At 41.0% G+C, this 25,820-nt stretch overlaps 3 protein-coding genes across 10 annotated transcripts; 2 read left to right on the top strand and 1 right to left on the bottom strand.

The window, feature by feature from the left end:
* Positions 1-77: 77 nt before the first annotated feature.
* LOC128757277 (acyl-CoA-binding protein-like) lies at positions 78-3,031 on the top strand. The gene is made up of 4 exons (XM_053862445.1): positions 78-544; positions 669-786; positions 2,657-2,719; positions 2,792-3,031. The coding sequence occupies exons 1-4, from the start codon at positions 539-541 to the stop codon at positions 2,863-2,865; spliced, it is 261 nt and encodes an 86-aa protein (XP_053718420.1). The 5' UTR covers positions 78-538; the 3' UTR covers positions 2,866-3,031.
* LOC128757256 (secretin receptor) lies at positions 2,759-10,686 on the bottom strand. 4 transcript variants are annotated; one of them, XM_053862416.1, is made up of 16 exons: positions 10,224-10,686; positions 9,312-10,149; positions 6,487-9,254; positions 6,117-6,197; positions 5,949-6,036; positions 5,513-5,617; positions 5,322-5,428; positions 4,981-5,090; positions 4,781-4,913; positions 4,116-4,269; positions 3,988-4,048; positions 3,857-3,926; positions 3,694-3,785; positions 3,503-3,629; positions 3,396-3,437; positions 2,759-3,323 (listed from the first exon to the last, which is right to left on the bottom strand). In XM_053862416.1, exons 3-16 carry the CDS (start codon positions 6,598-6,600, stop codon positions 3,138-3,140), a joined length of 1,470 nt encoding a protein of 489 aa, XP_053718391.1. In that variant the 5' UTR covers positions 6,601-9,254; positions 9,312-10,149; positions 10,224-10,686; the 3' UTR covers positions 2,759-3,137. The 4 variants fall into 4 exon arrangements, with proteins under 4 accessions (XP_053718391.1, XP_053718399.1, XP_053718383.1 ...); XM_053862424.1 differs by having other exon boundaries at positions 6,487-7,043; XM_053862408.1 differs by having other exon boundaries at positions 6,487-6,607; positions 6,856-10,149; positions 10,224-10,685.
* cfap221 (cilia and flagella associated protein 221) lies at positions 6,562-25,195 on the top strand. Of its 5 annotated transcripts, none has more exons than XM_053862344.1 (26): positions 6,562-6,634; positions 6,904-7,098; positions 8,456-8,553; positions 8,701-8,787; positions 8,893-8,988; positions 9,144-9,244; positions 9,376-9,479; positions 10,246-10,371; positions 10,997-11,159; positions 12,366-12,471; positions 12,582-12,708; positions 12,774-12,885; positions 12,942-13,029; positions 13,123-13,212; positions 13,364-13,459; positions 14,055-14,127; positions 14,292-14,389; positions 15,076-15,150; positions 15,227-15,334; positions 15,415-15,546; positions 15,618-15,703; positions 15,823-15,868; positions 15,951-16,051; positions 18,144-18,236; positions 18,310-18,408; positions 20,313-25,195. In XM_053862344.1, exons 2-26 carry the CDS (start codon positions 6,963-6,965, stop codon positions 20,446-20,448), a joined length of 2,577 nt encoding a protein of 858 aa, XP_053718319.1. In that variant the 5' UTR covers positions 6,562-6,634; positions 6,904-6,962; the 3' UTR covers positions 20,449-25,195. The 5 variants fall into 5 exon arrangements, with proteins under 5 accessions (XP_053718319.1, XP_053718310.1, XP_053718307.1 ...); XM_053862335.1 differs by having other exon boundaries at positions 6,562-6,651; XM_053862332.1 differs by having other exon boundaries at positions 6,576-6,725.
* Positions 25,196-25,820: the final 625 nt, after the last annotated feature.

Raw genomic sequence — 25,820 nt, 5'->3', positions numbered from 1 at the left:
CAGTGACGTAAGCAACTTCTCATTCCACCAACTGTGTGCTGCTGCCATCTGCTGGTTTAAAAAGCTTCCGTTCCTAGTTCTAAGGCAGTGAAACCAACTAAGTCCGAAATTGTCTTCAAAATAAACGCACTGTAAAGCATGATCTTTTTTTTTTTTTTTTAACAAAAGAATGGCGTGGCTTTTACTTCAGTTTAATGTGCCAAAGTCAGAAAATAATTTGTTTGACACGTTAACGATATTTTTGAACAGCAGTTTTATTTTTCTGAAATATGCGTCGAAATTGTGCGCATGTGCCACAAATTTTCCATTATCAGCATTTATACAGCTTTAAAAAATAATGAGTTCAGATTTGTTTCCTCTAATAATCTATTTGACTTTTTTAAATTCACATTACTTGAGACTTTTTTTTTTCCATCTAAGCAGGGCAGTTTCCACGCCTATGTAATTCCTATGTGTTGCCCAAGAGAGTTCACCTGCCTCCCCGTCCTTCCACTTGAATCATCACCTACTGTACACACACACAGGCGGGTTTGCAGTCATGCAGGTAAGAACAACGTTTTTAAAACCAAAGGTACAATGTCTTTATCCCCCTATTTGCAGTGACATGAATGGAAAGTGGTGTGTGTGTGTGTGTGTGTTACTTGTTGACAAGTTCCCTCACCTGGCAGGAAGAGTTCGAGAAAGCAGCTGAGAAGGTGAAGGTGTTGAAGACGAAGCCCAACAGCAGTGAACTGTCTGGGCTCTATGGATTATACAAGCAGGCCACAGTCGGGGACATTAACACTGGTGAGTCTGCGGAGTACCGCACTGCGTGGGTGTGCTGGGAGTCGTGTGAACGTGAGGGTGCGGCTGTTGGGAAAAATGAAGCCCGTCGACTTCAGTGGTGTGTTTTCATCGTCTGTTTGAGTTAAGACAGAACACAATACCTGGAAAAATAAAGATAGCGCTGAGTGACTGGATTCACTAGAATGAAGATGTTCCAGTTTTGGACGGCTGTTTCAATGAGGGTCGCACTGACCTTAATCAAAGCATTATTTTTAGTTAATTTTGAGTTAAAATATATGTAAACTAAAATAATAACAATAATAATAAAATAGTCGACTAGCCATGTATGTAAAATGTACATTTGAAAAAAAAGTGGTACAGTGTTAAATGTTCTTTTGAAACATGATAGTTGAATTGTAATATGCTTAAACTGTGGTTTTAAACGTTGTTTAACGTGTTTTTGGTCCATCACTCTTTGTCCTTTGAGGTGACCATTGTGAAATTCCTACACATTTTGGGTTGCAATGGTCCCGTAGCCTATACTACACCTCGTGCTGTGGATTGTGTTAATCCATGCTCATGTGGAAAAGACCGTGGTCACGTCACAACTCGTCGACTCATGACTCCATTGGCGACTAATTTAATATTAGTTCATAGTCGACTAGGGGTTGCAGCCCTAAATGGCAAGGTTTAAGGTATGAACCTTTCAATAAATTACGATTAGCTCCCTGACAGGGACGGTACACAGGCATGTAGGCAGTACAGGCCAAAAGTTTGGACACACCTTCTGATTCAGTGTTTTTTTCTTTATTTTTACTACTTTCTGCATATAATATACGTACCGAAGACATCAAATGTATGAAGCAGAATATTACAAATGTCGAACAAGTCTAAATATGTTTCATATTTTACTTTAGTCTATTGCTTTGTTGACAGCACTGCAAACCCTTGGCCTTCTGAATGAGCTCCATGCTGTAGTCACCTGTTGGAAAACCTGATCAGGTGACTACAGCATGCAGCTCATGGCAAGAATGCCAAGAATGAGCTAAGCATTAATCAAAGCAAAGGATCACAACACTCTTCTTTACCTTCTTCTCTGCCACACAATTCCATACGTGCTCATTCACAGTTATGATGCCTTGAATGAGACTCTACAATGTAAGTAGTTGTGGAAATCAAGATGACACATTGAATGAGAGACGTGTCCAAACTTGTGGCCCGTACTGTATTTTGACACAAGTTAACCAATCAGACGAAGTGTTCAGTGCTGTCAAAAAGGACAGTCGCTAGAGCTATATATATATATATATATAATTTTGTCCAACCCCTGTATACATGAACTCAGTTACGGTGACCTAAACAGTTCCCAAGATGCTTTGCAGTGGTCGATCGCGATAACATGGCTCCGCCTCTACAGGCAGTCAGCTGAGTAGCGTGGCGCTCCAGGAACAGAAGTGAAGTGGGAAGAAGAAGTTGGAAAACATATGGACGAAAACAGCGTTTTAGCACTTAAAATACTTATAAAACGCCTGTAACTTCATTGGTCTGATGTGACAAGGCACAATCTTGGCAGCATGAAGGTAGATTCCTCGCAAAACGCCTGGCTCCTGGTTGACTGGGCTGCAGAGCATCATGGGAAGTTGTCGTAACTGAGCTGGCTGTTCAGGATGATCGCACCTAACATGCGACTCTATTTATAACACTATGTTGGAAATTGTTACTTTTGACAGTATTGGCAGTGTGATTCCATTGAAAGAGCAAGAGTCCTTGCAAGCGATACTTTTCCATCCCCTGGTGTAGAAGTTCATTTGTGTTTTTTATTTGAGAGGGCACTTAAGAGAGGTGTTCCCTTGACAAGCCTGCGCTGTGTCTTCAATGTTTTGATCCACAGATCCACCTGGGCTATTGGACTTCACAGGAAAGGCAAAATGGAACGCATGGCATGCAAAGAAAGGTCTGTGACAGCTCAAATAATGATAAAAAAAACATTCCATCAGACGGTCATTGGTTTACTTTTGTTCGACAGGTATGTCTACAGATGAAGCAATGACTGCCTACATTGCACTAGCGGAGGAGCTGAAGGAAAAATATGGGATCTAGCCTTTATTTCGCACATTTTTTCGGAGGAAGTAGCTATCAAATATTAGCTTAGCATTGTCTTCCAATGGGTCAGACTTGTGTAGAAATCCAGAATATGCTTTCCTGACTGATACAAAAATAAAAGTTTTTAAAAAATATTTTCCGATGGAATCTTAGCAGATGCCAAAATTACATAATATTGACTGAGTTTCTGTGGTGTGGGAGCAATTCACATTTTTCTGAACTACATTTCTGTGAAGGACAAAGTGCAAATCATCCCTCCCCTTGAAGAGTTACACGACCACCGTATCTGTTGGGAGCCTGCCGGTTGCTAGGCGACCAGTTGAGCAGGACTGGAGCAAGACTTGTGTGTGTGGAGTGCTGCTGTGGCTGATGGAACCCTGGTGCTTCCTGGGTCTTTTTGGAAGGTTCTTAGTCAACCTCCATCGTTTCCACCTCCTCAGAATCTCCTGCTGGACCTGCAGAAACCAGCTCTGTGTTAACGCCTGCGTCTCTCTGAGTTAGTGATAGCTGTTGCCGCACGTCCTTACTTCTCCATTCATGAAGGCAAAGAGAACAGCCACCACAAAGCCCTTGAAGTTAGGAGAGAGACATGTTGGCTTTTCATCAGCTGTTGTTACAAGCACTTCTGACTCACCTGTGTGGACAACAGAGCTAGCTCTGCAAAGGTCCAGAAGCTGCTCACCTGGACCGGCAAGAAGGCGAAGAGGATGTACTGCAGGCCAAACAGAGCCACCAGGAAAAATGTGGATTTGATCAGCTTCCTGTTGGATGTAAACTGAAATGAGCTCCTCACTGGGCTCTCTTTGATAACAGCGGTTGACGTACTTGTACTGGGTGAACTCATGCTTCTGTGCGTCGGGCAGCTTGAGTTTGCTCACCAGAATCTTCAAGATTCGCAGGAAAAAAACAAGATTCATCTGGAAATAAGAAGTCAAAGTTCCTATGGCATATAAGATCTTGAAAATGAGAACGTTAAAGATGCACTTACACATAAAGTCAGCATAACAGGCACTCTGAGGATCCACCAAATCCATTCATGTCTCCTGGTCTCCCAGCAGCTGGATGCAGCACAACATTAAAGCTCTTATCTGGTATTCCTGACCAAGTATAAACGCCTACCCTTCATCCTCATAAAAATATTTGGCACATCCCCAACAGATGATGACCGTCCACGGCAGACCTGTGTAATGACTTAAGTCAGCGTTTGCTCACGGGAGAGTGTGGAGAGCATCTTCAACACTTCCTACCCCAGCTCAGAACCATGTACCAGGTGAGATGCTTCCTCAGGGAGAAGAAGGAGCGGCTCACCAGGGTGAACAGGAAGTGACCCTCCACTAGCAACCAGCTGTAGTTGGCCAGGATGGAGTAGTTGGAGAACATCAGCACCACTTTACACGACACCTTTAACATGTTTGGAAATGAACATATAAAAATAAATAATTAAATAGGTGAAGAGAACAGTTATCTTTTATAGTATAGCCATGTTTGTTTTGAAAGACTGATCGAGTTTTTGCTTGAGGCAGTTAAAATGATGCTGAAGAATAATAACATTATTATTATTATGATTATTACCAATAATAAGAATTTATTGTTGTTATTATTATTAGCGCACAAGACCTTTTTTTTTCTCCTGCGCTACATAAATCAAAATTTTAACACCTTTTAACAATTTTGACGTGTGTATATATTTCAGATGAATCCTTAATGTTCGTTCATTTTGGGCAGCACACTGGTGCAATGGTTCGCACTGCTGCTTCTCATAAATTAGAAAATTAGAAAAAGACAAGTCCTACATGATAAGAAGAGAATTACAGTCGAAGAATTCTCTACGTATAGTGTGAGGTGAGTGTGGAGGCTTGAACGCCAAATACTGCAGTCATCACCCTGTGAGATGTAAAACAGAGTAACTTACCGGGTAGTAGTCGCAACGATGGAACTCGCCATTGGTAAATAGCAGACTATCTCTGATGAAGATGAAGACCGCCTTAATGATGAAGGAGATGAAGAGCTGGATGTGGATGTAATTCCTTGTACAATGCAGCTTCCTGACAACAGAAGGATGAGGGACACTAAATCTAACCAAGGCAGGTGCCAATAGTGATGCGTCCTCACCGAAACAGGCAGAATATGGTGATAGCAATGATGAGGGAGATGGTAGAGATTGTATATCCCACCGTGTACATCATCCTCACGTTGGAGAAATGCATACGAGCATCAGAAGACTGTGGAAAACGAGATTACTAAAACACTTGAAATGGCCGGCCGATATATATATATATATATATATATATATATATATATATATATATATATATATATATATATATATATATATATATATATATATATATATATATATATATATATGTATTGATATTTATCTTTGAATATTATTCATTAGTTATTGGACTTTCTTAAAGTGTCAGACAAAAGATTCAGCAAACTTTACTCACCTCTACAAGGAAGCGAAGTGTTTCATTAAAGGCATATCTGCATGCGTCTTCATGTGGAACAAGTGGGTCAGACCAGCCACCGATTGTGCAGTTCCGAAACACTCTTCCTGAAGAGTTCAAGGTGCTTTAGACGCCTTCATTTCCACTCTATCTGTAACAGCAACTGTGCGTGCTATGCAAGTTACTCTCACCACTGAAAAAATCTGGACATGGCTGAGAGACAGTTTCACCCACAGAAGCTGGGGGCCAACAGTTCAGGTGGTCCCACATTCCCTTGCAATGTGTGCTCCCGTTGTCTTTATTCAAAAGATGAACATAAACAATATTGGAGTGGAGATTACGTGCTTTTTCTACAAACATTTGCGCGTTCACAAATTACGTTTTTTTTTTTTTTTTTTTTTTTCAAATTTGAAAACAGAAGATTAAATGCCGTTATAGAACATTCAAAAAACAAATTGTGCCCGTATAAGCAGCGCGTTTTATAATTTGTCCACTAGATGTCTCTGAAATATAGTCTTAACTATGAGACGCGAATCGATTTAAATTCTACCAATATTTTAAGGACTATTTTATTTATTTATGTTATTTAACATTAACAAAATAGTGACATATTTTAAAAAGACGTACCTGATTGAAAAACCTCCAGCTCTTTCATGCACTTATCTTCTTCTTTAACCAGCAGAATATGCGGTTGACAGCCAAGTTTCAGCTTCACCTTTGCACAAATGTTGAATTCAATAAAAGACTCAAATTTGAGTGAGCGACTGTTTAAATTTAAATCCACAAACAAGTCACCTGTTGAATCAAAAGCAGTCCAATTATTCCAGGAAACGCCATCTCATCACTTAGGATTCTCTTCGTTATCTGATCCAGGAGCTGCCAAATTGAGGATATATTGGATGTGAAAATCAAACAGTGAAGATAACGTTTTTCCCCTGAAAAACTCCGGGCAAGTCGACTAAATCAGATTTAGTTTCCTGTGATGCCTTTCAAAATAATAAAACACGCACATTAACGCGAAAGTGGCTATGTAACCTAAATGTAATTCGTGCTTCGATTACAACCAAAACATTTATGGAAATAATACATTATCATTGAAAGTTCAATAATTAGAACTATAATTCCTGAATGACCTACAGGTTGATTTTATTTTGAAAAGTATTACGTGAATTCCAGTTGCATCCGCAGCGGCCAGAGTTCGACGGAACTGCGCCCCGCCCCGACAGTGCGCGAGGGCTGCCATGGTAACAACATTGTTTGACGACGGAGCGCCATCCATCAACGTTCTGCACAGTTTTGAGAAAAAGAAGACGGTATTGATGGTTTCGATGTCAGTGCTGTAGTGACCTTACGTCAGTCCTTCTGTCGTATATAGTGATCTTATGTTGCAGACTCGTGGGAAAAGTTAAGTTTCCTCTTGCTATTGAAAGGTCATTGTTTGCTAGCGATGCACCAAAGTTTCAAAACATCATCATTTATTTGTAGCTTGTTACCTCCCTCGAAGAAATGTCAGTCATTTTCTTTGTATATTTACCAATACAAAGAGGCAAGTTGCTGTCAGCTATCATGTTGTTTTCCACAGAATCTGGATGGGGACACTGTTTTCCATCACACACAACTGAGTGTCCGGAGCCCTCTGTCATGACCCTCAGTGCCAAGATGGAGGAGTGGCTCTGTGCTCCAGGGACACCAAGGAGGAGGACGCCGCTGCCTTTGGGTCAGCTGGTGGAGGAAAGCAAGAACAGAGCGAAGATTCCAAACCATCTGCTGGAAACCAGTATGTTTTAACCAAAAACAACACGGCATTGTTTGCAGCCAGGAGCAACTACCAATGTTATGTGCAAGCCTAATCGCAATACCGTTCTGGTTACGTGACAGGTAAACATAGCTGAGATCAGTCGATTCAAATGATATTATTAAGAATAGCTGCAGATTTTCCCATGAATAGAGTGCAAATTATTTGAACCATGTTTTAGCCTAACCCCTCTAATACCTCAGCAGTTCTCACCAAATATAACATGTTCTTTTAGCTCCATGCAAAACTGTAAATCAGGAGATATGAAACCAAAAATGTTATGTTAACACATTACTCAATGTGATCTCCAGATGTCTTATGAAAAAAAGTAATACATTTGACGATAAGATTGAAAAGAACATAAACACTGCTCCATCATCACGCACGATTTATGCACTAATTTATTTATCTGTAAATGTATGTGTGTGTCTCAGCGATCCTGAAAAGCAGCGGCGACGCCCCCTACCCCTGTCCTCACTCTATGCCCAAACTGACGCGTGATGGAGGGGAGAATGGCTCTTAGAATTAAATGCTTTTCCTAACTAACTAAACTAAAAACTGTTTGTGAACTAGAAAGGTTCACACCGTGTGAAAGAGCATTGAAAAGCATTGTCATGATAAAATCATGTGATATAACGCCTATGTCTGAGAAAAACAAATCAATTCTATTCTTCTACGTTAAATAAAAACATGAATAAATAGAGGGAATAGAGGAAGTATTGTAATTGAAATATTATTTGGCCAAATCAACACTGTTTTGTGTGTACGAAACTGTCATCACTGCATCACTTGTCATAATAAACCCAAGATTGACTCCAAAACTTTTTAAATACAACGTCATTGGAAATCAAGACAAAATCTACTTAACAGCTTCCCTTGCGTCTTCAATAGCTGCGCAACTTGTTGGTGTTGCCATGTGCGCTGCATCTCTAAAGTTGTCCGTGGCAATTGAATTGTCCAGTAGAGACCAAGATGATGGTTCTTCGCTCTCTAGGAGAGGATGTGTTGTGTTCATGGCACATTTAAAATGCCTAAGTACCGAGTGTACTGCTCATGGAAGACTTCTCTTCTTTGTGAACCTGCTAACCGTAAAATTTCATGAATCTGCTGATATGGTCTGCACATGGATATGAACACACAAGGATCAAATCTGACATAGGGAATGTGTGAATGTGTCCATAAATTCAAGATAAACAAGAACAGGAGTCCAGAACAAAAGTGAAAAAAAAGTTTAAAATATAATATAAAATATTTTTTTATTTATTGTTCACTTTCTGGTCCCATGTTAGTATATGTGTCACACGTTCATTAATAGCATACATTTTTTTGTCCCTCACAGAAATCTATGCCAAAATGAGCAGCGCATTGATCCAAGCAGAACCTTCTGAACTTCACTTCAGTGGGTTTCAGCCCGGAAAGGAGTACCTCAAGAGTCTGGTGAATGACAGCCGCCATATTTACTGATTTGAAAAAAAAACATTTTGGATACAAATCTGTCAAAAATAGCTGCACCCTAATATATACTTGATTTGTATGAGTATGAATAGCTGTCTATCAAATTGAATGGATGTCTCTCCACTTCAGAAACTCATCAACATCTCATCTGAAGTCATGAATATTCACATCATCCCAACCCAGACTGAGCACTTCCACACCACCTACACCAAAAAGGTACTTCCCGATGATACTGAAAGCTGATTGACAGACCATGACCCACTTGTCCTTGTCGCAATCAGCTTCATTTTTTTGAAGATTCTGTTTCATGTTGTCCTCAAGTATCGACTCATACCAGGCCTCGCTTACACCGTCAACATCCATTTCTGCCCGGATGAGTGGCGCTACTTTCAAGACTGTGTTCGGGTTCACTGCAAGGTCAGTATGTGACTTTTTTAAATTAGGAGCCACCTAATTGAACCACAAAATTACCCCAGTTAGCGAGGACCTAGTTGATGAAGCATGTCATAGTTTCATAAATCTCATTTTGTATTTCTTGTTTGTGTCACTCATGCCCTCGCCCGACCTCCCAGGGGGAAGAAAACCTGTTAATTCTAGTTCATGCCTACCCAGTCATCGATGACCTGCACATCCCTCCGCGTATCGATTTACCAGCCGTGCCAATTGGACACCGGTGTGTGCGTCTGTGCCAGCAGAAGTGTTTAGCTCACCTGTCTCTCTATATATGTCTCAACACTCACCCATGCGCCTGTGGACATGAGGACAGATGAGGACAGAAAAACAACCCTCTCTTTCTATCTCCAGTGTAATCCATGCCATTCCTCTGAGATGTAGCTGTCCCATCGACTTTGAGTTCCAGCTGCGTGCTATCCAGCCTCATGAGGCCTTTTCCATTCACCTCATGTCAGGTAGGAACATGTATATCCATATGTTTTCACTCAGATCTTCCTCAAATATACAATGGTGGAAAAAACGTTTTCGGACACCCCATGCATTCTGCTAGTGGCAGGTCTTCTAAATATGACTCTAATGATGCAATGGTTTGTTTATATTTTGTTCAGCTTTGAACACGTTCTCTGTTATTTGTTGACTTTGATACCAACAAAGTTAAGAACTGACACATTGGAAGTGCCAAGAGCTAGTTTCCATCTTAAAATTGCCATTTGTATTTGTTCTCTATAATGCAGCCACACATTGTGGTGTTTTTGGAAGATTTTTTATTTATTTTCCGCTACTTTATATTTTATCATTCAGCTCAAGCTGTATTCAGTAACACATATGTAATCTACGGCCATGCAACATATTGGAGTGGCATGACAGGGTTGTCTTGTCATTAAGAGGGACATGCAACTGAGGAGCAAAACAATGAAGAACCCACGCACTTCATGGCTACTTTCCCACAAGGCGATCTGTTGAGTATGAGGAAGCTTTTTGGGAGTATTTCATTGAAGTGAGAGAAAGGACCTTTTTAAGATGACATTTAATCTCTAAATACATGTGGGAGAAGGAGAACACACCTCGCTGTTTACATGTGACTTCAGCGCTTCTTGGCATCTCCTTTGGTGGCAAACTGACAAACTGAAAAGATTTTCCGTCACACAGGAAGCACACACACAACACAAAGTATTGACTGCCCACTGTAATGTTTTTACTTGAACAATGCTTTATCCAAAGTGGATCCTCCTGCTCAGCCCGGACACGGACATGACAGCATCAAAAGGTCGTCCATCCATGGCATCGATTCATGTGCAACTATGAAGACACTCAAGGCTGGTTTTGGCTCTTCTGACCCTCTCACAGGTGGGGAACATATGTCAGAGAGCTAATAGTGTCTTCTTATTAAATTCAAAGGGCACTTGTATTATTAACCCCCCACCTGCTGCCTGTTCTCACGATCCATAGTCAATTCTTTGAGAGACATTAAGAGCATCCTCCCACCACCTTGACATCCCAAATGCAACTTTATTTTCATTTTAGTACTTTATTTCTTTTCCGCTTTACTTTCGTGTGTCAAGTGTTCCTTTGATTCTCTTTGCTTCTAAGTTCTTTATTTGCTTTGGTCTGGCTTGGCTTTGTTTACTAAGTGACCGTCTGCTTCAATGTATTTTTGTTGCCACGTAGCTGGAATTAAGTTATGGCCTTTTGGACAGTTTTTTCGGAATCATGCTTTTTTACAATGTTAACAGGACTGGATTCGTGTTTGCTGTCAAGATGAGCTATAATACTCTTCGAAGTAAATATTTAGACATGGCAGCACGTAACAGGATTAGAAAAGGGTACCAGATTTCTGCTTTTAATACAGTTAGTACAATTGGTTCTGTACATTTTGTGGGGGTTCAGCAAGGCTGAACTTTTTAACAGTCTGTTTTTTTATGGTATATAAAGTGATGAAACTTACTTACTTTTAAAAAAAAATCCCTGTCAGGTGTCATTCCAGCCAATGGGGAGGTGAAAATCCTTGTGACGTTCAGCCCAATCCAATATGAGACTGCACAACTCACGATTCAACTGGTGATCTCTCAGTTCAACTCTAAGCCTTACCTCTGCACCATCACAGGGAGCTCCGCCCCCTACCTCACCTCCTACAGGTATTGTTTCATATACAGCATAAATATATATATATATATATATATATATATATATATATATATATATATATATATATATATATATATATATATATATATATATATATAATATATATATATATATATATATATATATCAGTAACAGCTTATATATATCAGTGATTGTCTTCTGTTTTAGTTTATTTTTTTTATTTAGTTCCCTTGAGTGTGATGATCTGTCACACAACAGTCCTCTTCATGGTTGTTACCTCGGCTTAATTCATGAGAAATACCTCATTTGCTAGTGCAGCAGAGTAAATCAACCAAAGAATGTTCAGTGAGCAACTGTTTTGTTTGCTTTTGAACAAGCTAAATGAAAAGGTAATTTGTTCAAAGACCTGGCATCCAAGGGCTGCTGTTGTAGACTTACTGAAAACATTGAAGAGATGTTGCATACAATGATGTACCCGCTATCCCCCGATAGCTTTGACTATACTTGGTCCTTTAGCCATTTTCGAACCTTTTGCTGTGTAATAACCTGGATAACTGATCTCTTAGACTTTGATAAGGCTTCATTGATATTCACTGTTGTCCTTGTGTTTTTATACACATTAATCTTTTTAACCATGACAAAATGTTATCCTCCTGCATTCGCCTTCAAATTGAAAGATAAGACAAGACGACAGGATAAGAAACAAGAGCACATCCAGGTTCAAATCAGAGTTGCCTCAAGCCCGGATTTGACTTTGACACTACAGTGACACAAAATCTTCATTACACATTGACATATTACACTTACATAACATAACACATTATGATGAACGGATTGTAACTAAAAAATGAGGAGTGAATGTCTTTGTGAGTCATGGGACATGATAAAAAAATATATATATGTACATATAGTGTTGCATTATATATTTATATATTTTTACTGTTTTGTATTTAGATCAATTGATATTTTTTGTCAGTCATTGATGAATCAAAATCAGTCTCCTGAAGTCCCAATTTTTGCACAAGTGCACCCTAAGGACATCACTGATGATGAAGTCACTCAGCCGTAGGATGAAAAGAGATGTTCTGTCACAAGGACGTGCAAGGGTGGGCGCTTCAACTTGACACCCACAAACTCTGGGCGTGTTCACTGAACATGCCAGGACTGAACCATCCGCTGCTGTGATGTTACTGCTCCAGAACACCAAGGATGCAACATGTTGTTCTTTTCAACAGAGAAGTCATGCAGAAATCAATGGTCCCGGGTGACTGCAAAGGTTCGCCACCCAAAACGTCCTTAGCTAATAAAGTGAAATTCAGGGCACCAAAGGAAGCTTTACAGGTAACTGTGATGAAGCCTTCATTCACTATCAAAAGACTGAGTTGGTCATCTATAGAATAGAATATTTACGTTCTTAAATTGGTGATGAATGAACTGTTTCCATCCTGTAGACGGGTAAGAGTCAGGCAGATGTTAAGTCAAGTTTGGACCCCAAAGTGGATCCCTGTACCCCTGCAGGAGTGTCAAAGATGCTTATTAAAGACAGTTGCAAACTCACCTCCAAGGACCTGAGAGACGGTAAATGAAGCCTCTTCCTTGTTGTGGATAGAATACACCTACTGAGGAGTCTTCCGTTTCTGCAGTCATATCAGGGGGCAGCATGGTGGGTCTGAAGAACCGCCAGATGAAGGAGGCGTTCTTTGTCAAGCAGGTGCAGCAATATATGAGAGACGAGCAGGCCAACTCCCTGAAGCGGTAGGAGGTAAATGCAGCACGCCATTATCCAGTGGTGACATTTGGTTTTCTAACAGACAAGTTCATCTGGGGAAGGACCCCGTGTCAGACCGCTGCAGGAAGCAGATACTGAACGAAAGAGAGATTGCTCGGAAAGAGTACATGGTGAGATGAAGGATCCTGTGATGAGCACGATGGCAAGACTTGTTCATTAATACCATTTTGTATTTCTTAATACACCCTTGAAATACCTTGCAGGCAAGACGAGGCATTGTGCGGGACGGTCAGGAGTTTGTCTTTGGGCAACCTCGACTTTCTTCAGTCAGGGTGCTTTGCGACGCTGGACAGGTTTGCTGCTGCTATTGCCTCTACATCTTGTCCCTGACTGATGATAAACTCTATTTTTGTTGATGCAACCCTTTCCTCTTCAGGTGCTAATATAACTGATTCACTGATGTTATCGTGAATTTTCTTTTCGTGTCTCATAAATCTCTTGCAGACGCCCACTGGATCTCCATCCTTCCAGTATTACTCCAGCTTCAACTGGGAGCTAAAACACAGAGCTCTTAGACTCTTCCAGCAAGCAGCACGCAAGGTACACGCATCATGGCACAGTTGTTGCTGAAGTTGCACAGGCATTTGATCTCCAAGTTAAATAAAATATGAAGACTTCTCCGAAGGGTCCCCTGGGATTCTCCCACAGTTCAGCCATGTGAACATTCAGAATGCTTGCATGTATAGCTTCTCTGTGCTACGGTTGCGCTCCTCAGTGCTATAAAATCCTTGAGCAGTACTTATTTTTATAAGTAACACAAAGCACTTTGTGTCTTATCCACACTTCTTATCAAACATGTCTTTGTCTGTTTATATTTTAAGTTTCTATGTTTCATCTCCGCATACCTTTACTATTTTGTCAGGGATAAATAGAGTTTGATCCCAGACTAAAATACCATTTCTGTCAACTGAAACTAGACAAAAATAGCCATGGATGACAAAAGTGAGATTAAAACACTAAAATGACAGCTTGTTGCAAAGACTGGACTAAATCTAAAATTAAAACAACACCGCTGCGTGGTTGTTTTAATGAGAAAGATTCAACTGAAATTATTAGTCCCGATGTATCCATGTGCCGCTAACCTTTTGAGGCAACTGTATTACATATAGTGATGCGCTCTCTGTCTATTTTGAAGGTTTTAATCCGATGTCGCATGAATCGCAGGCTGGCCTTGTTGAAGCACAGGCGCCCTCCCTCTGAGCAGAAAGGTTTGGATATCTCGCATTACCCTTGTTTACAAATGTAATCTAATGGACCCAAAAAAGTAAATCCTCAGTGATCTAAAAAGACATGCTAGCACCTGGATGTGAGCGGCTCTCTTTATATAGTAGGCACAGATTGCTCATTCTCTTTCCTTTTACCCCTCCGTCAGTTGCAGAGGAGAAGCTGTATGATTGGACGATATCCCCTGACCAAGTCTTCGCTTCCTCTTTTCCCATTTTCTCTGAAATTGATGACACCGATCAGCTGGTGGGTATAACACATCTTAGGTTTTTCAGGAGGGGTCGAAAGCCAATTCTGTTGATACTTTGGATAAAACAATTTATCATGTAGTGAAGGTATGTGTTCTCTGACTTGCAGTAAAAAACTTTGTCATACACCCGTCTTATGCTGAAATCGCCCTGATGATTTCAGAGAGCGTCAGGTTTTTTTTTTTACTGATGCTGTGCTGAATAATGAATTATTTCTTGTCTGACCCATGACACATAATACGACGACTAACATGACGTGTCATCTCAAACCTTTATTTACACTTGCAAGACATGAAGGTTTACATCATTGTTCAGTAGTTGGCTTTAAATAAAATTGTAAAAATGTAAAAAAAACAAAAAAAAAATGGTCTGGAAACTCCTCAAAACTAAAATAAAATTTTGCCAATTAAATCCATTTCAGACTGTGTGAAAGAAGACAAACAGTCATGTCTTACTCAGGTTAATGTTTATGGAAAGCCACCTTTCATATTGCAAGATTGCACTCATACTTTGCACAAAATACATGTCAGGTTGAGATAAGGCCATTATTTTATCATAAAAAATGATCATATCCAGCCTCCACTAATTCAACATTTTGTCAGGAGCCTTCATGTCCAACATGTACGTCGCCATTGTGATTGAAGGTGAAACATTTGAAGCTATTCATGGCCTTCATATCTTTAGGTTCAGGTTCCAACTACTCTTGAGACGTTGCCAGTGGAACATGTCACCATGCACATTCCTTACTTTGAGCTCCAGGTCAGTGGCAGCAGCAGTGTCTGAATATGTGGTGATCAAGCTCACCATTATTGGATTTCACGTTTGCCCTTCTTAGATTCCAGAGCACTACAGGGTCATGGGCTATCGGCCTGTCACCACATGGGATGCATTCAGCACTTACATCCCCACTACTCTCGCCAGGCCACTGCGCACGGACAATCTGGTAACATTTATTGACCTTCATTATGCAAGTACAAACTGTAGCCTCTGATGAAAAACCTGAATGTGGGTTTCTTCCTTTAGGTAATGATTGCTGTGGATCTGAAGCAAGGCAAGCAAGAAATGGAGGAAGAAGAGGTACCTTCACTGGATCTGAATGTCACCTTTCCAGAAGCTCTCCTCAAACCTGTGTCAGCGCACCCGCTGAGAATATTTGTAAGCTCTTCTGTTGATTCTATTTCATCAGCTTGGAAATGTTTTTCTTTACTGAGAATGATTTCTTGAAGAACCCTGCTCCAGGACTGCAGACTTACAAGCCAACACCTAAATATCTGGAGAGTGATTTGGAGTACCACCTGTGCCCCTTGCCCAGGTACACTCACCCCATTTTATACAGTGTCTTTTGTATAGCACACAGTCTTAACAGCCTTAACAATGACATGGTATTGTACAAGATCAGTCTACAGACTTTGGAATGCCATCTATGTGCAGGTACCCACCGGTTGATAAAAGCCCTGGAAAATGTCAGGAGCGCAAGGTAACTGATTTTCTCCTTTAGAAAGAGATGGATTTACAAAGATAGTATTTAGCGGAGTCAGTTGTTATGATGATTTGTGCAGGTGACGATTGAAGAGATATTGACGTGGAAGAATTTTGACTCAATCACCACACACTACCTGTCAACACGTCAGACACAAACAACTGACTTTGCAATGCGGAGGTGAGTTTTCACTTTCTCAAAGGTGTTCAGTCCTATGTTTTTGCTGCTAAACTTCCCTCACCTCCTGATGTGCGATGTACAGCGTGCGTGCACCACAGTCAACAAGGAGTTGAGCGCAGATGTTGGGAGTGGCTGACCCCTCCCTTTCCTCGCTTCATTTAAATATGCAGATGATATTTAAATGAGTTGTGCACCTGAAAATTCCCCTCTCTTTTACAACCAGAAATCCAAATTGAATTGGAGGCATTAGTCGCTGTATTGGTTTTCAGTTTGTTCATTTTAACAGCCTCAGCCTGTTAGAAAATGTATGGTATGTTACAGTGGTACATCAACCAGCAGTTTTCCTTGTTCACTCTGGCTGCTGTTTACATTCCTCTTCAAGAGAGCAAGCTGTCTGATCATGTCACGCACATAGGGACACAAAAACCCAGACTTGCTGTGCACTGTTTTGGGGAATGTGAGCTGAGCAAATGTCGTGTGCCCCTACACATCCTTTTCTGTTCTCATCACAGCTCAGAAGCAGTTTTGATGCTATCTATTTCGATATCCCATTGTTTGCAGACATGTACTCAGATATTTTGGGGGCCTGGAAAAAAAAGCCAGAAAAAAGGGACGCCACTGCAAAAAAATATTGTTATTAATATTGTTGTCGGTTCGGTTCATTTGGATTTAAAATCATTCTAAAATTTGATGTTATAAATCAATGAAATGGAATCACTGAAATATAAAAATGTAATGTGTCTATTGTGACCAAAATATGTTGTTGTTTCAGCATCACTTCATCAAAACTAGAGCTGATATTGTTACAATTCCACAGTGGCATAGTTTTCATTGCGGTTGCAGGTGAGCAAAATCAAACTTTCAAGGTCACTCTGTGCTTTTTAATGACCAACTAATACAAATGACAGTCCAAAACAGCTAGTAAAATGTATTAATACTCTGAAGTGGATTGCACAAACACTGTGTTTACTTATCCGATCCTGCGGGTGGCATGAGGGGGATGGGCCACAGCGCAGCACATGATATATATTAGATTTTGGGGCAGAGTTGATGAAATAACTAATAAGAATAATGACAAAAAAGGGTGCACTTTTCTCATGTGGCAAAAAAGGGCTGGTGCTGGACCACCACTAGGCGTCTATCTGTGCGCGTCCCTGCTATAATGGCAGGTTGTTTGAACAAGAGGTGCGGTACATGATGATGATGATGATGATTTATTTGGTCACATATGAGACTATGAAACCTGGATTTATTTATTTCTGTGCCCAAATAGGTTACATGGAGATAAATCGAAATACATGATGCGCAAGCTGCCATCATGTGTTTCTGCTGTGAAACTGTTGACAAGATGTAGCACCTATTTTCTGACTGGTGTCAAGAACGTAATGTGTGATAAATGTGTTCTGTTTGACGGAAATTGTAAATATTCACCACTGATGCGAGGCTGATGACAGAAGTGTGTTTGTCCCTGGATGGCCAGATACTGACCAGCCTCACACCACCTTCCCCCCTCATCACAGTGCAACCATACAGCTCCTGTGGGTGGTTAACTCCGTGTGTTATCTTGTGCAAAAGAAAGCGACCCCTCTCACTCGTCTGGATTTTTTTAGTACTACCGCTCTAATCCACCACTTACCAGAATAAAAACTATGGCTTGTGACTTTAGCAGGCCTGACCTTCTCCCCAATCTCTTTATAAAACGCCCGAGGCAACAATCCAAAGTGGTCAGCAGTCACACCATCTGCAACAAGCAGAGTTTGGATAAGGTCAAAAAAAGATGACGTTCTATTTAATGCCATCTTTTCACACACTGCTATGAAAGTGTACTGTGGTCCCTGATATCTACTACTAGCAACGCAACCTTTTCCCATCATGTTTAGCTTTTTAGTGACATCAATTGCATGTTTTATTCCACTTATTTTTGGTAGCTAACCCTTCAACTCAACTGTTGTTGTAATGTAATGTATGTACTTGCTTTCCATTGTACACCGAGTTAAATAAGCGTGTCCTTGACTCGTGCATCAATTAAACAAATGTCCTCCCTGTACATTTAATGGCTGGTCTGGTTCTTATCTATCCCTTTTTTTTCAAGCTGTGTGGACTACAACCCAGATATCCTTCCTGTGGTGACCCCTCCTGCACTGAGCAGCCCCCTCGCAGACATGCCAGCACCCGAAGACGACGCGTAAGACACTCCTCACTATGGATGCTTAATTCAAGTTCAAACTGAACTTCCCTCTCACTGGTTTCATCCGCAGGTGGGAAAACGCTGCGATCCAACTGACACCTCAGATGATCAGAGCTGAATTCTTGTCTGGGGAAGTGGGCGCGCACCTGGCCGCAACACTGGCTGGATGGTAAGATAATGAAAAGATGGTTTACATGATGTAGCAAACCTCTCTCAGGATAATGAATTCTTATTTACACAATGAAGCTCTTTAGTTTCTATAAATAGGACGCCAGATGCTTCATATACTGGTTCGCGCTTCTTGGAAAGGGCAGTAACGGTGATGTACTATTAGATCAAGACAGGATGTTTTCAGGGTAAACTAAACAAGAAGATAATGACAAATGGACAGGATGTTTTTTTTTTCAGTCTGTGCTTCCTGTGATCTGGAACTCACTGCTTCATAAGCTCAACAAAATCTACTGCTTCATGTGTAGCCTGTATAGCACTGTTGTTTTCATTGAAGCAGCCCTAAAAAAATGATTCAAAAATAACAATAATTTGCAGGTTTTCACTCCTATAGTTGCTGTCATTGAAACTCATTGAAACTGTTTCACTCTAATGATCATTTCGAAGAATTTCCAAAGACGTGAATGGAGGACACAAAGTATCAAAACACATCACTGTAGTTAAATTCCACAATTTTAATATCCCAGTTATGATATTTCTAAAATTGATTTTATTCCAGCTTCAATGTGGAGCACTGACAAACCCAAAAGACAAATGTGTTAAACATCAAACATAAAACATTCACTTCATATAAATTCACTTGTAGATTTGGAGTTAGTAGGCTTTGCTTGAAAAACATTTCTTTCTCTGGCATATTTTTTTTGTGACCTTTAGCTCAGCCAGTTGTCGTAATTGTCGTTTTTTTTTTTGCCTAATACTGTAATTAGGTATTCCTGCTCATTATGAACACCTGTGGGTGTTACTCAGATATGTAGTGCTGAAATTATCCAACACCAAAACCCAAAACAGAGTTATTTTCTGTGAATAGTGCTGCCCTGCAAAACTTAATTTGGGTGCCAGGGTACCACTTCACTTTAAGCTTCCATCTATAAGCCATTATTTGTACTCTGACAATGTATTTATTAGACAATGTTTACAAATTAAAATGAACTGTGGGCGTAGCTTATTCAAGTTGCAAAGACTCAAGCACCCCAAACCTTAACCACCTGGAATAATGTTAAGACCGACCACATTATTCTTTTAAAGTTTGAGCCTTATATATAAGAAACCTTGTTATAAGTTGTCATGCATGATTCTAAATATTAATAAAATGTATTATGATGTATAAGAATGTGCTGAAAATGCACAATAGATGAGATGTTTATTTAAAGTTATATAAAAATGTCAGTTGTTTTGAGTAAATATTTCCTTAAAAGACTGAAATTATACATAAAAAGGTACACTCACTATACATTAAAAGTAGTGATGGGTAGATACGGTATCGTGAAACAGTATTGCAGGGTTCATATAACTGTGTCCTACTTTTTAGAGGCCACTATATGGCGCTCTTGGTTTAGAAAGGATGTGAGGTTTTATTGAATTAGCTGTTCAAGTCCAAACAGTTTACAGCAGTGCCATCTGGTGGCCTCTGAAAATCAGGACACTGTTTCATGAAACCTCATCAACCCTTCAACTACTGTCATGAAACCTCATCTACTCATCACTAATACCAAGAAGAGCGTTGATTCTTGCGTTAAATGCTTGATAAACAACAACATTGTACAGTTAACTCGATTAGTTGTTTCAGTGGGAAAAAATGACAATTTTTGAAAAGGCTCAACAAACGCAAAATGGAACACAAAATGAAGGTGAGCTGTTAAAGAGGATGTAAATGTGAAGACTATCCTGCCCTGCTACTCTGACTGTGGTGAGCCGAGCTGCGTGCCATTATTGACTACACATCGCTCATTTCACTGAGTAAAATATGATATAACTCAGACTCACCACTCCCAACACTTTGTTAAATCCGCTCAAAGCAACCACAGTTTTTTTCTGGGACTCTCATGGTAAATGACTCTGTCACAGGCAGCTGAGAGAGCATCAGATTGAGGCGACCTACAAGCCGAAGTTCAACCAGATGGGAAAAAGAGTGATGGCCATGCTGAAACAGCTCGGACCTGCCGACGAACCTCCTCCTTCATTATGTCAGAAGCCGGATTAGGTGCAAAACACCCCACGTTCATCCATCATCAGGTGGGCGTGTGCATGCAAATGCACAGTTCACCGATATATGGAGGATGAGCGGCATATTTTTAAGCATGCATTAAAATGTGAAAGGGAAAGTGAATACACAAGTGTCACTTCTGTAGCAGTTAGCTCCCACCCACGCCCACCTTTAAGCCTCACAACCACCCACCACTAAGCTTCCTGCTCTTATGAAGCCGGAAATTTGTTACGCCACCACCCACGCACACACATTTATAAACAACATCCGGCGTCCCCCAGCTTAAAAATGCCATAAATAACCATCACTGTCAAGTCAAACTGAACTTTTTTACCTTTGCATGAACAAAAAAAGGTGTCCATCATCTGTCAGATGATGAAGAAATGGAAAAGGCACACACATCCGACCAGAAGAGGGCGCCCCAGCTCTGATTAAATCACATTTATTTAACAGCATGCCATGGAGAGTAAGCTTCTCAAGCACATAGGAGTATTCTTGGATGTCTTTGAAAGGGTACGTTGCTTAGACACCAGGACTGACCCTCATGCCTGCAGCAGCTCTGTGACTGCATGAAGACGCAGATGAAGACAGAAGAAGGTGCCTTTCAGAGGACGTTAGTCCATCGCCTCTGTTGCTCATGAAACCCATTCTCCATCATTAACATTTCATTTTATTTAGGTCCACATGCTGGTGTTGTGATCCAGACAATCTGTTTCCAAGTGCAGTACTGTCACATATATTTCATTAAAGCTGTGGCAGTGATATACACTAAATAAGTCATGGACAGAGTAAGAATAGAAGCAGGATTGTGTGAGAGACTGATGAAAGGGGGACAGCTAACAGCCACTGTGTATAATTCATTCAGCCAGCTGTTCGCATCTACGGTTCCATCTTTAATGGTTCTTATAATCTACACTTGACTTTAACGCACAGGGGTTTGCTCAGGACATATAGGATTCCACACATGCGCAGCCCAGGTTGTGGTTTGAACATCAACGTTCCAAAGTCGTGGTGTGTATGAGTCAGTTTGGACGGAGATTCGGGTCGTTTTCTTCTTTGATTCACCTCTGCACAAAGAGGTGGGTCACTGGACTTCAACTTCAACTGCCATAAACAAATCAGAAAAACATTGCTGACATTATCCTCGACTGTTTGTGAGGTTCCGCCGAGGAACACGCAGGAGTCGGCGCACGTCTCATCCCTGCTGGTAATAGCCGAAGTGGTGGCAAGGTGCCCTGAACCATTTGCAGAGCGAAATCACCATCTAAATTAAAGCAGTGGCACTCGTCTTCTTCTATCAAAATTGGGTGCATTTGAGTGGGAGGAACTACTGAGCCGGCGCAGCATGGTGTCTGAGCGTTGCCCTGCCAAACAAGGTTTTAATAGGAACGTATCAAGGAAATGAAAGTAGGTGAACTGAAACTTTCTGTCATGTTGCTGTTGCTTTTATGTAGTTTAAGTCCAGGTCTGTCTCATAAATAATCCATTGTTGTTTCTGGGATAGAGTGGGTCTACCCCTGATGGTGGCTGCCCTCCTCCCTCAAACGCCTATGAAAGATTTTTTTATTTTATTTTGGCACAGATTTATTCATATATACCAGTGTTTTGTGTAAATATTTCATACAAAATGTCCTTTTCTTTATTAAATAGTCATTCGAACATAACAAGGACAATGTCAAATGGAACCAGTTAAAGCACAGTGAGGTCGTCGGTGTTGTTGAATGTTATTTTAAAAGCATTCAAATGAGTCCAGTTCTGCTGTGGAAGTCAAGATTATTTATGAAGCACTTTAAAGGCACGCGAGCTTGCTCTTTTCATGGGCTGGCAAATTGATATTGACCCAAGTGGAACACTGTGGTGCCATGGTACTCAATAGGCGGCCCCCGGGCCACATCCAGCCTGCTAGTTGAGCTGCTCGTCCATGAACCACCTCTGGCAAGCGCATTTTAAAGGTCAGTGTTGTGTATTGCTGAAGGCCCGCCTCATGTTTGAAGAGTTATTTTGGCTTCTCAGAACATAAACTCCTGAGTGGTTGGTGCGATTACAAAAGTTCAAATGGTTCCTGAAAGCAGATGATGCATATTAAAGGTATAGACATCACTAAACACTCCACCATTTCAGCAGTGAGTTTGGTGAGAAGGAGCGAGGCAAGCAGACAGCAGCGCTGGTTTGCAGCACAATATATGGAAGGTTGATTATGTCAGAAAACTGTTCGAGGCGCTCCACAGGGGGCCACAGTGGGTGCAGGTTTTTGTTCCAAACAATCACGAGGACGCAATTTCACCAGTCAGGTGTGTTAGGAGTGTAATCAGTTGATTGTCAGTCGGCCGCTGCATGTTTCAGTTTAAATCTCATGCGTCACTGGTTGCAACAAAAACCTGCACCACCTTCGACAAACAAAAAAACATAGTGTTGTTGAATAACTGACAAATATTGATCAAAGATTTAAACTGGAGGACAATTATTTCAACAGTTCTCAACAATTGACAAAAAAGTGTGTATTCATTCTTCTTCTCATCCAGCACAACACTCATGCTTAAAATGAGGGTGGATACTACGTCAACTGGGAATTGCTTTGCATTTAAATCACTGTATCCTTCAACCATTCATGCCATTTGGTCATGAGACATGAAATCTTTTTTTGTTAAATCTGCTGAAATAATGACTTAATCCTGCAGTATGTTCATGCCAGGAAAACTGTCATGCCTGCTGTTGCAGAATCAGTTAGTTTGCTTGTGTATGTTCATGTCTTTCTGAAAATATGGCATGGTGGTCTGTTCTGTTCATCTGCCCATCACTCTGACAGTTGGTGCAAAAAAAAAAAAAAAAAAAGAGCCACGACTTGTGATCGACTTATGAATTCACCTTTTCAGTTTGTGCAATAAGATTATGTGGCTTTTATTGTGCGCTTACTTTATGGTTTGTGATGAAACGCTGCCATAAATTCCTTGTTTATTCACTCTGAGAGATTATAGGATTTGGAATGGATGTACTGTTTGTGCAGCTGGAAGGAATTCATTCTTTTACCAGCACTGTTGATACTGAAGTCATCTGCGGAAGTTCAAAACCAAAAGAGGCTAATGTGCCTAACTTGTTGGTGAGATTGAATGCATCTATATCCAAAGATAACTGTTGTATACTAACAGCTAAAACTGAAAGAAATCCTCGACAAAAAAAGCCCTCGCCAACATTTTTGAGCTCAAAGGTCTAGCTGCTTCTTGGTCCAACAGGTGGATTGAAAACTGAATTTTTTGATTCCCTCTCTGTGTAAGCCATCAGCTCTCACATATTCTCCTACAGCGAGAAAGATCTTGCTGTTAATGACCTTCAATGGAGACACCCTTATGTTTTCACTCCTAATTCATTGTATTTTCAAATGTCACAGCGCTGCAACCTTTGACATAGCCTCAAGCAATGGGAAATGATCTTGGAGGCTTCCCCGAGCAGCGCTGGGTTGCAGTGTTGTTCATCAATCTCTGCTGCTGGCTGAGTTAAATAATTGTTTTTTTTCTGACTGATGTAAGCTGATGTGGTAATGGATCATGAGAAGCCTAAATGAAAGGGCTGGTTGGTTCTTTATCACCCGAGAGTTGGCACATTAGCAAATGTCCACCTTCTAGAGAGGAAATGGTTTCCTCTGACATCACATTAAAATGGTAAAACGGCGTACTGGCCCTCAGGCAAAGATGTAATGGAATAGATTCCCTCCTCCTTTAGGGAGTAAGACCAGACACTGTGAATTGTGTAATCAAATTTGCTGAAAAGGATGGCTAACTTAGCCCGGATTAGCCTCCTCACAGTAGCACAGGAAAGCTTTGCCAGAGGGGAGCAGGTCCAACTGATGCTCAATGACCCCAAACTACATGGACAGTGAGGGGACAATGTTTTGATCCTTGTTGGCATGGAAAGCTGCCATTTGCTTATAAGGATATATCAAGGAACATTATTGGACATATGAAGCTGTGGGAATCATGATATTTTACTTATGATCATATTTATCAAGTATCTGCGATTGAATAAATGCTTTGTCTAATGAAAAACTGAATCCAACAGACGCAGTCATAATGGGTAAGGTAACCTCAGTTTGATCCAGTATGAGAGGCGTGTATGATAAGGATAGTGGGGAGAGATGCGTGGATGGAAGAGTGAGTCATGAAAGGCAGGAACCACCGGGTACCAGGACAAAGGAGGAACCCAGGAGACATCTAACCCAGAACCGGTCCAAACAGCTTGAGCTGAGCCTGAGTTTGTGGGAACAAACATCTACCTTCCCCCAAGTGAAGGAATGTGGAAGATAAGGAACCTCTGGCACAGCGATGGGTCAGGAGGATGAATTATGGACCCAGGCAGAGCCAGGCAGAGATGGGACCAGCCAGTCCACCAGCAGAAGCAAGCCAATCAGAGGAGGGGACTGGATTATCTGTTTACAGCTTTCCACCCAAAAAAGGCCAGGAAATGGGCAACAACAAGAGGATTCATCAACGTCGCTCCAAACCAAGGGGTGTCGAAACCAGATCAGGAATGTGGCGCCATGGCAACGGGGACCCCAAGAGCCCAGGACCAATCAGTGGAGACTACACCCCAAGATGAACTGAAATGTGTCATAAAAGGGTCAGGGCCAGAGATAGTCTTTGTCACTCTACACCACTGGAGCTAAGGCTAAGTCAGGCGTAGTTGTGGACCCAGAGCTCTGTTAGGGTAATTAGACTCCTCTGTCAGGGAATAAATTCTTTTGGATTTTAAGTTGTGGGTTTTTGGTAGTCATTCTCGCGAGTAAACGAACACGCGGAAGATACATTAAAGGTGTAGATTCCTACAGAAGCCTACACATTCTCACTCCCAGGGTGTCAAATAGTGACTGTTCATGGGACGTTTGTGTCCAGTATTGAGGCTGATTTGGGCCTTCTGCATTGCATAGGTGTTCCATCAAAGTGAAATATCTGCCTGATGTTCCTGTACTTGCGGTGCCTCGTGAGTAAAAATCGGCGCAACATTGGAGCAACATCATAGCTTTAACTCAACCTCCATCTTTCTTTTTGAGGATTGCTCCGCCCACAGCATCAGGACATACAGCGTGAAAGGCAGACCATGCGCTTCAAGTGAAAGCCTAATGCGTAAACATGAAACACAGTTGATGTCGACATTACTCTGGGACACAAAAGTCCAGTTGAAAATATTTGTGACTGTAGTGAAAATGTGTTCTAACGTGAGGCAGGACTATTGACTGGAGTTTTTGTAGTTTCTGGTCCATTGTGTTGACCAGGTCTTTTAAGCTATATTTCCACTTATTCCCATGGTTTGGAACAGCCTGAAAGTGCTACCTGGCCTTTAGTTTGAATGAAATGGCTTCTGTTCATTAGATCAGTGGC

This window comes from Synchiropus splendidus, chromosome 1 (assembly GCF_027744825.2).
Source record: "Synchiropus splendidus isolate RoL2022-P1 chromosome 1, RoL_Sspl_1.0, whole genome shotgun sequence".
Classification (NCBI taxonomy): Eukaryota; Metazoa; Chordata; class Actinopteri; order Syngnathiformes; family Callionymidae; genus Synchiropus; species Synchiropus splendidus.
Note: the sequence above shows the minus strand (reverse complement) of the source record. Positions and strands in the feature narration are given on the sequence as shown.

What these genes read in the sequence shown, in the direction of transcription:
- LOC128757277 (XM_053862445.1), top strand. An exon ending in AGTCGGGGACATTAACACTG is followed by an intron (nt 787 to 2,656) that starts GTGAGTCTGCGG and finishes TTTGATCCACAG; the next exon opens with ATCCACCTGGGCTATTGGAC. An exon ending in CGCATGGCATGCAAAGAAAG is followed by an intron (nt 2,720 to 2,791) that starts GTCTGTGACAGC and finishes TTTGTTCGACAG; the next exon opens with GTATGTCTACAGATGAAGCA.
- LOC128757256 (XM_053862416.1), bottom strand. Translation starts at nt 6,600, where the DNA reads ATGGATGGCGCTCCGTCGTCAAACAATGTTGTTACCATGGCAGCCCTC. An exon ending in ATGTCCAGATTTTTTCAGTG is followed by an intron (nt 5,429 to 5,512) that starts GTGAGAGTAACT and finishes TGAACTCTTCAG; the next exon opens with GAAGAGTGTTTCGGAACTGC. An exon ending in CTGTTATGCTGACTTTATGT is followed by an intron (nt 3,786 to 3,856) that starts GTAAGTGCATCT and finishes TCTTATTTCCAG; the next exon opens with ATGAATCTTGTTTTTTTCCT.
- cfap221 (XM_053862316.1), top strand. Translation starts at nt 6,828, where the DNA reads ATGTCAGTCATTTTCTTTGTATATTTACCAATACAAAGAGGCAAGTTG. An exon ending in GTGTTCGGGTTCACTGCAAG is followed by an intron (nt 8,989 to 9,143) that starts GTCAGTATGTGA and finishes CCGACCTCCCAG; the next exon opens with GGGGAAGAAAACCTGTTAAT. An exon ending in CACTGCGCACGGACAATCTG is followed by an intron (nt 15,335 to 15,414) that starts GTAACATTTATT and finishes TTCTTCCTTTAG; the next exon opens with GTAATGATTGCTGTGGATCT.